General features: G+C 33.4%; 2 protein-coding genes across 2 annotated transcripts in view; one reads left to right on the plus strand and one right to left on the minus strand.

The window, feature by feature from the left end:
- The first annotated feature begins 2,200 nt into the window (after nt 1-2,200).
- On the plus strand, nt 2,201-2,998 carry LOC113391331 (zinc finger protein 492-like). Its single transcript, XM_026627276.1, has one exon. The coding sequence runs from the start codon at nt 2,201-2,203 to the stop codon at nt 2,996-2,998; it is 798 nt and encodes a 265-aa protein (XP_026483061.1).
- Nucleotides 2,999-5,031: 2,033 nt separating this feature from the next.
- Nucleotides 5,032-11,752, minus strand: part of LOC113391332 (nodal modulator 1-like) — a 30,722-nt gene continuing 24,001 nt past the window's right edge. Inside the window, exons 9-15 of the mRNA XM_026627277.1 lie at nt 10,633-10,811; nt 10,256-10,531; nt 8,966-9,230; nt 7,458-7,676; nt 6,697-6,865; nt 6,371-6,623; nt 5,032-5,726 (exon numbers count right to left, since the gene is read on the minus strand). Coding sequence (XP_026483062.1) covers nt 5,097-5,726; nt 6,371-6,623; nt 6,697-6,865; nt 7,458-7,676; nt 8,966-9,230; nt 10,256-10,531; nt 10,633-10,811 — 1,991 coding nt within the window. The 3' untranslated portion in view covers nt 5,032-5,096. The remainder of the gene's footprint in view (nt 5,727-6,370; nt 6,624-6,696; nt 6,866-7,457; nt 7,677-8,965; nt 9,231-10,255; nt 10,532-10,632; nt 10,812-11,752) is intronic.

Here is an 11,752-nt window from a genome sequence, read left to right on the forward strand (position 1 = left end):
TTCCGCGAGCTATTGTATGCCAGCTGCCTCTTTTTATTATAATACCTCATGCACATGACCTTTTTAATGTGTCAGCATCTTTGAACACGATGGTGTATTTCGTACATTAAATTAAATGGTGTATTTAGTACATTATATTAAAAACTTCAAATACGTTTTTCTCAAATTGACTTTTTTCAATGCGGTGCCACAAATTAAAAAAAAACTACAAGTCGGATCGACTTGCATTTTTTTTTAATTTGTTCACCACTGTAATACCTAGTCCCCCTACCTCAAACAACTTGATAACATTACGCAAAAAAAATTTGCGAACCTTCTCGTCCCAAAAAAAGGCCTTTTTGACACTTTTTTTTTAAATAGTTGCCATTTTTTCCTTCTTGCTTTTTTTCTTTCATTTTGGTAGGGGGACTGGATTAAAACTTCTTCTTCAACGTAGTTTCGTTTTTTTTTGTTTCAGGCGATGCGCAACGGATTTATCTGTGGCACCGCAAACGAGATCGATTTTGCAATGCCCACTTTGGCGCCCCCTGGTTAAAAAATGACGGCGAAAAAAAAAGAAATAAAAATTTCTTAATATTTTATGATTTTGTAATTTTTGTTTAAAAAAAACCGCATGTCTTTATGATAAATACATTTCGAGAAAAACAGAAACAAATACCTTGCATGTTTTGTAACAAAAAAAAGAACAACCCCCTTAAGCGAGTGGAAAATGTAAATATTTTTGACATGTTTGAAATTGGCGAAAAACAATTAGTGACAAAGAAACGGTCTGGCCGATCTTTTTTAAAAACTAATCAGCAAGATCTCCAAATGATACATTTGAAAGGTATTTGGTTCAAAGTTTTTTATGAAAATGTGGACGCAAATTTTTGCATTTTGCGGTTGATCCTAAAGAAACGACTCAGCCGATCATCTCGTAATATAAATCAACGCGAGTGCTTATCAAGTTACTAGCTATCAAGAACGGCTTTTAAATTTTTGAAATCGTTCTAGATGTTTTTTTTGAATGTCGATTCACATACACAAACATGCATTCTTTTGGTCTAAAAAGAGTCTGAATGGCTAGAAACATAGTAGAATTGTCTAGAAAACAAAATGAGCAAATCGGGTTTTCTGGCAAAAACAAACTTTTCCGTCCGAAATTGAACTAGTGATGTATGACATCGTGCCTTAAGGCAAATTGCTGAAACTTCCCGTACCGTAATGAAACATTTGTAAAATATTAAATGTTTTCAAATAGATTATTATAAATACTGTAACATATATATGTTTAAAATTGATGGAACTTCCCGTACCGTAATGAAATATTCGTAAAAATATTGAATGTTTTCAAATAGATTATTATAAATACTGTAACTTATATATGTTTAAAATTGATCCATATTTAAAAAAAAATTAATTAAAAAAATTCTTTTTCCATAAGCAATCGTTTCATCAACACAAGCACATAGTTTTTTGAATCATTCAAATCGGATGCTTAGTTCTCTCAAAATCTGCCATTTTTTGCACATTTTTCTCCGTATCTCTGCTGGACCTGTCTTTGCCAAAAACTAATCATGGCTTGTCCCCATCATTACGATTTGAATGTTTTTTGAATCATTCAAATCGAATGCTTTGTTCTCTTAAAAACTCAATTTCTATTTTCTGTACTCTTTGCTTCGTATCGCCGTAACGGTTGGACCTGCCTTTGCCAAAAACTAATCAGCACATCTTCCTATCAATAGGAATCGAATGTTTTTGAACCATTCAAATCGGCTGATCCATTCCACTCTTCTTTTATCTATGGGTTGATCCATGCGCCCGAAAAGGTGAACACACAACCATTTTGTCTGATGTATGCCAAAATGTTCAGAAACCTTCAAAACGTGAAGAAATGCAACAAGTTTTATTTTCGAAATTTTACTTTTTGAAAAGTTAAGAAAGTTTTGATTCGTTTATCACCTTTATAGTTTTGTTGTGTGTGACAGCACCTTTAGATTTACAAAATAATTTCGTTGTGTGTGAAAGCATCTTTACAATGGTGAATTTTGACGTTTGACAGTTGAGATAATATTTTGATATTTGGGTTAAAAGTAACAAATTTTATATTTAGAATAATAAACAAGGAATTGTTTTTATAAGTACTAGAGCTAATTAAATTGTGCTACTTTAATTTAATAATGATAGTATTAAACCAGTGTTAAGAAGTAATTTGTCTAAAATGTCCGTACAAGTCGAAGAAATCATTAAGTCAGAGATAATTGGTGATAAATGTATTAATTTGGATGCTGAAGTAACAAATTCAAACAATGATAGTAAATTACATGATGATAATAGTACAAGATCAGAAACAAATCCAAATGTCGAAGAAATTTGTTTCTTAAAGTCAACAGAGTCTGAATGTGAATATGATATATCTGAAGAATCCCACAAGCCCTTCCAATGCACACTGTGCCCCAAATCCTACACCAAACAAAGCAATTTAAAGGAACACTTCAGAGTACACACTGAAGAAAACCTTTACAAATGCAAAACATGCCAGAAAATCTTTACTCGGCAATCTCATCTCACCCGTCACTCTCACATGCACTCGGGTGCAAAACCATTCACATGTCAATACTGCCTTCGAGGATTCTCACAGCGCAGCAACTTATTAACACACATCCTAATCCACACCAAAGACTCTTCTTACAAATGTTGTGGCAAAGTTTTCAAGAACCTGAATCGTTTACAAGAACATAAAATTACACATGGGGACAAACAGTCTTATGATTGTGATGTATGTGATAAAAAGTTTGGGAATGTGGTGTCTTTGTCGAAACATAAAATGATTCATTCGGATGACAGGCCTTTTGAATGCACAGTGTGCGGGAAAGGGTTTACCAGAAGACATGTTTTGACTAATCATATGCATGTGCACAAGGCTGCAAAAATGTATAAGTGCTCGTATTGTGATAAGGAGTTTTCACAACAACGATATTTGGTGAGACATGCAAAGGTACATATGGAAAAGGGGTAGAAGATTAAATTAAACAAAGTTGAACTTTAACCAAAGGTAATTTAGAAACATAAATTATTTATATTATTATTATTATTATTATTATTTTTATTATTTTTATTATTATTATCTCTTTTATTTACAACTGTCCAGTTAAGAACATTTAATAAATTTGATGAATTTACAATAGTTGGCCGAAAAGGGACATTGTTACTACAAGGGTAATTTATAATATTATTAATAAACAATTTAGCATAAGAATTGTTTCACAACTTCGTATGTTCTAATTTATAATATGTAAAAGTCTTGAAGCGACAATGGTGAAAAATGTACCCATACATACTTACTTTGAAGTACTTTTTTTACAAAAGTCTAAAATCTCAAAAAATTCTTAGAAAGCTTTTCAACTTTTCTTAGGGAAAGTTATAGTAATGGGCCAAAAATCGAAAATAATTTTTTTTGCATATCTTCACGTTTGAGAGGTTTCTGAACATTTGGGCATACCTCAGAAAAAATGGATGTGTGTGTTTATGTGTGGAGACAATTTTTCGTCCACGATTTCGGGCGCGCGGATCAACCGATTTGAATGGTTCAAAAAACATTCCATTTGCATTGATAGGGAGATGTGCTGGTCAGCTTTTGGCAAAGAAAAAGTGCAGAAAATAGAAATCGAGTTTTTGAGAGAAGGAGCATCCAAATTTTGAATGATCCAAAAAAACATTCAATTTGTAATAACGGGAAGAAGTTGCTATTAGTTTTTGGCAAAGGCAGGTCCGGCCGTAATAATAAATAGTGTGCCCAAAGGCAGGTCAACGGTATAAGAGCACCACAAAATCAATAATTTTCTTCCCCTCCCTTGTTTATTATTCCCATTATCCTTTTCTTACCATTGATTATACACCATTAATCATTTTATAATCGTTTTTATGAATTTTTCTTTTACTGAATTCACGTATGGAATTTGTTCTTATCAACTTAATCTTCTTCGGTAGATAAAGTTTTTTAATTGTTTTTGGAAAAAATCAATTTGTTAGAAGCTTGCTCCGCTTTCGCTAGAGGCTTGCAGTGCCTCCAAGTGTTTTCGCTTACTTAAATTAAATTCTCTTTCGACTTTTAATAAAATTGTGATATGTGTTCCATTCGCTTCAGCTTTTAATTCTCTCGCGTAAGTCATCAACAGTCTGCATTTTTCTTCTTCCCAATCCTGTCAGCCCTTCTATTTTGCTTTCGACGACGTCGTGCAGAATGCACTCTCTTTGCATAACGGGTCCGATCCAGTTTTGTTTTCTGTTTAGGATTGTGCTCAGTAGAGTCTTTGCTTCGCTCACTCTTCTCATGGCTTCTTCATTCGTTATTGTGTCTGTTCACTTTATCTTCTCCATACGCCTTCAGCACCACATTTTAAAACTCTCCAGATAGTCCTTGTCGGCTTTTCTTAGAGCACATGTCTCTGATACGTGAGCTATGCTCCAGACATAACATTTTATCAAACTCTTCCGCAAGTCGGGACTAAGTTTGCTTGTCAGTAGTGTTCTCTTCTTCGTGAACGCCGTCTTGGCGCTTGTGATCATTCATTTTCTATATTATATATTCAGATAAATCTTATCTAGAATTGAACCTAATGGTAAATTTGGGTGCTACGGTTGGTGGCGACATCTATGATATGTTGAAAGAATTACAATTGATGTAATGTCAAAGCGGTCGTGTTTGCCATCTACTTATACTTATTGTTTAGCCACGTAAACAAATATTTTCACAGTTTTTACGACCAAAAAACAAGCATAACGTAACATTACTATAACAACGTTATGGCAGAATTGGCCCGTAAATCAAACTTCTGTTCCAATTATAATATTTATTTTAAATTTAATCCTATCAAACAATAAATAGCTATTTGATATTACAAATATCTTAACATTAATACAACCTTTAAATACAGATTTACAATGTATGATAAATTTACAATATTGAAGGTGATACAGATGTTCAATGAACAATTCATAGAATTATTTTATAAATTAATTTCCAGCCTTATCATAAATTTACATCTGGGTGTGCATTTTACATTCTTGTTACAAATAAGACTGAAAACCTATAAATTTGACTATTGCTTGTCTACTTAAATCTTCTTTGGCTTTGGCTTCTTTTTGACAGCATTAATATTCTGCACAATCTGTTCAATCTCTCGATGATCAACCACAACATTCTGTTGAACTGCAAATTGACTATTACTCGGTTTCAATTGGACCGAGCTCAACTTATCACCAACAATTTGCAAAAAATCGCTTACTTTCTGCTGATTGAAAAACACCAAAGACACCAGAATGATCATCGGCAAAGCCAACATGCTGGTCTGGTTCAAATCTTGTTCCGACGCCTTAGTCGTGGCATTGAAATCCAGATTTATGTGTTTAAAGGAACTGCTGGCCAGGAATTGTACAGCTGGTGTGTGGTATTTATATTGGTTCGGTGATAAAGTTGATTCGAGTTGCACGAAGTAGTTTTTGCCATCCAGGGGGATTCTGGGGAACATAACACGTAGTCCTGGGTTGCGTCCGCCTTTTTGGAAGTTGGGGTTTTCTAGTTTCACACTGTGCAGTGGTGAATCCATGGAGTTTTCTCGGAAGAGTTTTACGCGGAGGCTTTTGTAGTGGTCGATGTTGCTTGCTGTTATGTGAGCTGTTACGTCCATTTGGGTTATGGGGTGGAAAACGATGATTTTTAAGCCTTCAATGTCCTTGTCCAGGACCTGGAAAGGAAATTAAGTTATGACACAGGAGGAAAATATACAAATACAATGTGCTCAAAACATGATTGTGCGACAATAGTTGGTGTATGTTTCAATTTGCAATAAGACAATTGAAACAAAATTTGATTTGTCAAAATCGCTTCAGAACTTTTGGAGAACGCGTTGGAAAACTGACCAACAAAAGTCCTTATCAAATATCATAAAATGACTTAAATTTTTGAAATCGGTGCAGCCGTTTTTGAGGAAATGTCGGCTATAGGTAAATTTTTGAATTTTCAAAATCGGTGCAGGACTTTTGGAGAAAACGTCGGAAAACTGACCAACAAGAGTCCTTATCAAATTTCATCAAATGATTTTTAAAATTTCTGAAATCGGTGCGGCCGTTTTTGAGAAAATGTCGGCCATGGGTTAATTTTTGATTTTTCAAAATAGATGCAGGAATTCTGGAGAAAGCGTCGGAAAACTGACATCAAATGACTTTTAAACTTTTGAAATCGGTGCAGCCGTTTTTGATAAAATGTCGGCTATAGGTCAAATTATCCCTCACACACTCATACTTTCTCCACTTTTGATCTCAAACGATTCAGAATAACTTCAAACATTGAAAAACCTAAAACTATCAATTATCATTCATTTTCGCTTACCTGCACTTCGATCTCACGTGGCGTCCACCTATCAATATGTTTATTGAACCCGTTGCCGCTTTTGACCTTGAGTACATACGTGCACTTCGGTTGCAGACCTCTGATCCTGAAGATTCCGCTCGTTTCTGTAGTAGCCTCTTCGCTATATTGTGAACATTCGTTTTGACCAACCGCTTCAACCTCCACATTAGGAGTTGGTTCTCCATTCAGAGATGTTATTGAGCCAAAGGCTGAAAAGGCTGTTCTTTTGCCTCTGAAATAAAGAAAAAGAAATAATAGTGATAAAGTTATTATTGTTATTAAAATATATTACAAAATGTGCGTACTTGATTTCAAGTTTAACACTTTGTCCCTCTTTGACTTCTACTTTTTTCGAAGCCGGTTCGAAGACATATTCCTTCATCACTGCTCGAAGGTAATAGTCACTAGGCATTAATGAATTGAAGACAACAGCACCATTTTGATTTGTAAGAAGATTCTTTCGATAACCTTCACCTGAAAAATAAATTGTTTAGATGAATATTGATTGTTATTTACTTCTAATAAGTTCTCCCTCTCACTATCTAAATAGATAATAAATAAATAGATACTTTTTATGACCTTTTTTATATATTTTCCATTTTTATTCAATTTCATTTGCTTGCATTTTATTTTGTTCTATTTATCTATCTATCTTCTATATATTTATAATTCTATACCTTATCTACTTCTTTTTTATGTTTTCCATCTTTCTTATTATCTTTCTTCTATTTTATCTATTCTTTCTCTTTCTCTTTTTTCATTTCTCTAATTTTTCCTATATCTCTCTCTCTATCTATCTACCTCATTATTTTACACCTATCTCTGTCTTTAAATATTCATCGGTGTGGCTTTTTTCTTTTTCATTTTTTACTACACACTATTATTTTTTTTTATTATCTTTTTACATTTTTATCTATATTCTTTTTTCTATTTTTCCCTATATATCTCTCTATCTATCTACCTCTTTATTTTCTATCCCTATCCAACATTTTTTTCGGTGTGTCTTTCTCATTTTTTATTTTTCAACAAGTTCTACTGCGCACTATTATTATTTTTATTATCTTACCTCCCGATAAGGATAAAAGCACCCCTTGCAAAGACTTTCCAGTTTCCACGTCCAGAATAGAGACTGTGATATCGCACAATTTGTGAGCCTTGAAATTTCCATTCTGCTCTTGAAAGATGAAAGAATCCTTCTCGGCTGATAACTTGTAATCAATTGATCCATCAATTGGGCCAACTTTGTATCGGCCACTCTTATCGGTTTGAGCCACTAAACGCAAACCTAGAAAAGAAAAAAAATGTAAATAAATGATTTATGGGCCGATTCTGCGCACAACAGACCAATGTTATGGCAAGGCCTTGTTGCGCTACAACTTCCATACATTATACTACTGAATCATACTGAATACTGTCAAAATGCCATGTATTTGCTGTGCATTCAGGCGTGTTACACATAAAATACAACGTTACTCGTATGTTATGAAGCTGGGTCAGAAAGACCCTGTTATCTAAGATCGTTTTTTTGGAATTTGTGCGGTTTGTAGATTAAGTTTTCTATCTGACAACCTGAGAAAAACGTCTGACTGCACAGCAATCACATGGCTTTTGTCAATTTTAGTATGGAAAGTTCTTCATAACATAGTCTTGCTATAACATTGTTCTGTTATGTGGCAGAATCGGTTTACTAATAAGTAAAAATTGAGATTTAGAAACTGTTCAATGTGGCGATAAATACATACATACACGTTATGTTCTACAAATAATTCAAATACTAAAAAAAGACAAAAAAAATAAAAAAAAAATTGACTAGGTGTAAGTGGTATTTTGCCTTAAGGCAAGTACTTCCCTTGTTTGTGTAAAAAATCCAATTGATCAATGAGAATTAAGATTTGGCAACATTTTAAATAGTGTCAATTAAAATTTCTACTGTTTATTTCAAAGTTTTTCCAAACTATTTACAGTTAGTGTTCAGAAAGAAGAGTGCGGACAAAAGCTATATGTGGAATATGTAGTTTATATGACGTGGTGTACCACAAAGTTAGGTCCTAGGACCATCCATTCCCATATCTAGTTTATTAAAATAGCTATACTGCATATATAGTAGTATATGCGACGTTTTCAAATAATCTACGACATTTTAATACAATCCGCGATATTTTCAGACAACTTATAACACTTTCGGACAATCTACAATAGACTGAATACAATAAATTCTACGAACTAAGAAAGTTCTAAAAATAATAAACAATTTTGTACAATATACTGCCTAAAATTTGTTTGTGCGGGAGATGGTGACCGCATAAAAACAAGTCGGTTTTGGAAAATACATCAAAGATTCATGAAAAAGCATTCAATTATTAATATAATTAAATTAGACTTGAAGAAATTGTAAAAAAATAGAATTTTCATCACATAAATCGCACAACAAAAAATCTTCTCTAATTTTGGTTCAGAATGCTTTTAACATAAATGTACCAAATCAAATTTTCCACAGAAAACAAATTTCTCCTTCGAAAAGTTAATAAAAACTATCATTATCCTTGCTTATTATTTGTCTCTCATTTATCTCACCTGGTGCTTCGATGGTGATCACAACGCCCTCAATAGCCGGTGTAACTTGCCCTTCTATAACTTTTCCAATCCTAGCATTTATAGTCTCAGCAGCTTGGTCCTTGCAGTCGTTGCTGCCAACAAATTCAATTTTATTGGGCTCGAACAGAAGTTTCTCAGAAATTGGTTGCACTTGTACGAAACTGTCTGAAGCCACTTGTAATGTGTGATGGTAGACATACTTGTTGCTGTCAGACGTAAGTAGGTTTTTATCTGAGAGGTAAACCTGGAAAAATAAAATATAATAACATTTTGTTCAATGCATTAGATATATTTTGTATTTTGAAGTGAAACTTCTAATGCGGCTTCCGACAAAGTAACGTTGCTGTTGCTTGGGTGGAGTGACTAGGGCGGATGCAGAGCACGCCATTATGGAGTGAAAAAAATGGGAAAAGGGTAGGAAAAAACTATGGAGGGAGGGGAAAATGTTGTAAATTGTCTGATAACGTTATAGGGCATCCGATAATGTTGTCAAATGTCTTGAAATGTTGTCAAGTGTCTGAACTGTTAGGGAGTACATTAATAACATGATGCTTGAAAGGATAAGGGAGGGTTTACAAAAAAAATCACGAAATATAACATGGGGAGGAAAGGGTCGAGTAAGACGTGTATTTATTTTCTACCTCAAACAAAACAAAAAAAAACATTAAAAATAAATAAAAAAATTATGATTTTTTTTAGGTGCTAAAAATGCACTTGATGTTTGATGACGAAGGAAGGATAATTTTAAATTCACCACATATCACCAAGGGTGAAAGGATGTACACATATCCTTAAAAATCGATCACGTGATTAATGTACGCCGATTTGTCAAGAGTCTTAACCCGTTTCACTAGGATGCCGCCCCTATGGCGGCACAATACGTGTTAGTTCAGCAATTCGCGAGTGGAAAGGGTTAACATGCTGTAATGTTGTCTGAAAATGTTGTAAAGTGTCTAAAAATATTTCTGAACTGTCTAGAAACTCTGTACAAAGTCTGAAAACGTTACATGGTGTCTGAAAATGTTGTGATGGATCTTAAAATACTATTGAGATTTTAATTTACAAAACGTTACAAAGCGTTTAAACTATTTTAAAACATCGTAAGTTTAACCCTTTCAACTCAGATGCCGCCGTAATTCGCGAGTGAAAAGGGTAAAAAAGTTCGAAAAAAAACAAAACGAGTCCATTAAAAATCAATTTCCACCTTTTCCTCCCATTACCAAGTTTCATTTCTTTAGAAAGACTATCTTTTTATCTATATCTACTTACCTTTTTCTCAGGTTCGTTGTCAATTTTAACATTGACATACAAATCATTAACTTTAACAGGAGTCGCCACCCTGATGCCATGAGCATGAGTCAAAGCCACAATCTTGACAGGTTTTGGGGAGTTTCTTGTATCAAAAGTTAAATCTTCGGCTGATTTGCCGTAAGTGTGACAACTTTCAAAGCTCATTGTGTATACACCTTGGTCTCGGACACAGATTTTAGACTCACCAGCTTCTAGCGAGATTGTTTCTTGGAATTTGTTATTTGAATAGGTCATCTGGGAAAGGAATCGATATAGACTCAAATAGAAAGTATTGATTTCAATAACTTCGTTTTTTTTTAAATAAGTAGAGAAAAGTAATTTTTTATCTATTTTACCTTTGTCTTGTGACTATTATCAAACACTACAGAGTATCCAGTGTGTTTGAAAGCAGGAACTTGATGTTTTTCTTTTGTTACTGTTATTTGTTGGCTTGTTTTCTCGAAGCAGAGCACACCAGGGTTTAGTAATACTTCATAAGAGCCAGGAAGCACATTTTCAAATACATATTTACCATCTGAAACAAATTGTCATAAATAAGAATACAATATTTAGATTAAGCTTTTTTTAGATTATATGATTTTTTTAAGAATAGACTCAGTTTTTTTTAACTTCCCGTAGGGTAAGTTATAGTAATCGCAAAAAAATCGAAAATGAAAATTTTTATATATCTTTACGTTTCAGAGGTTTCTGAATATTTTTGCATACCTTAGAAAAAATGGATGTATGTGTGCGTGTGTGTGTGTGTGTGTGTGTGTGTGTGTGTGTGCGTAGTATGTATGTGTGTGCGGATACAAATTTTCGTCGACGATTTCGGGAACACGGATGAAGCAATTTGAATAATTCAAAAAACATTCGATCCGTATTGATAAGGAGACGTGCTGATTAGTTTTTGGCGGAGGTAGGTCTAGCCGTTCCGAAGATATGGGGCAAAAAGTGCCAAAAACGGTACCTCAGTTTTTAATAGAACGGAGCGTCCGATTTTAATAATTCAAAAAACATTTTACTTGTATTGACAAGATGAAGATTTGATCAAATTTTTATAAGGGCAGGTTTAGCGGTTTCGGAGATATAACGAAAAAAGTAAAAAAAAAAGCCATTTGGCGGTCAAAAATGATCATTAGGCATATGCACATCAAATTATCAGATATTTTATAAAGATTTTAACAATAAGTATAAATTTTGTTTACATTCCTATGGGTTCCGTTCCAATGTTTACCCGTTAGACAGCGACGCGGCGCTTACGCGCTTTATATTTTGTCTCTATGCATTTAAAGCAGTACGATTGCTTTGAAAAAAAGTTCAGATCTTCCAACATATGTCAAAATAAAGAAAACATTTTTTTTTCAAAAAAAAAGATTTAAAAAAAAAAATTTAAATAATTTTTTTGTTCAATTTTTTATTCAAAAAAAAGTAATTTTTTGTCAAATTTATAGTTTCTCAAAAATCTTATTTTTT

This window comes from Ctenocephalides felis, unplaced genomic scaffold, assembly GCF_003426905.1.
Source record: "Ctenocephalides felis isolate EL2017-DRISC unplaced genomic scaffold, ASM342690v1 CF-g0.4_SCAFFOLD_00845, whole genome shotgun sequence".
NCBI classification, from domain to species: domain Eukaryota; kingdom Metazoa; phylum Arthropoda; class Insecta; order Siphonaptera; family Pulicidae; genus Ctenocephalides; species Ctenocephalides felis.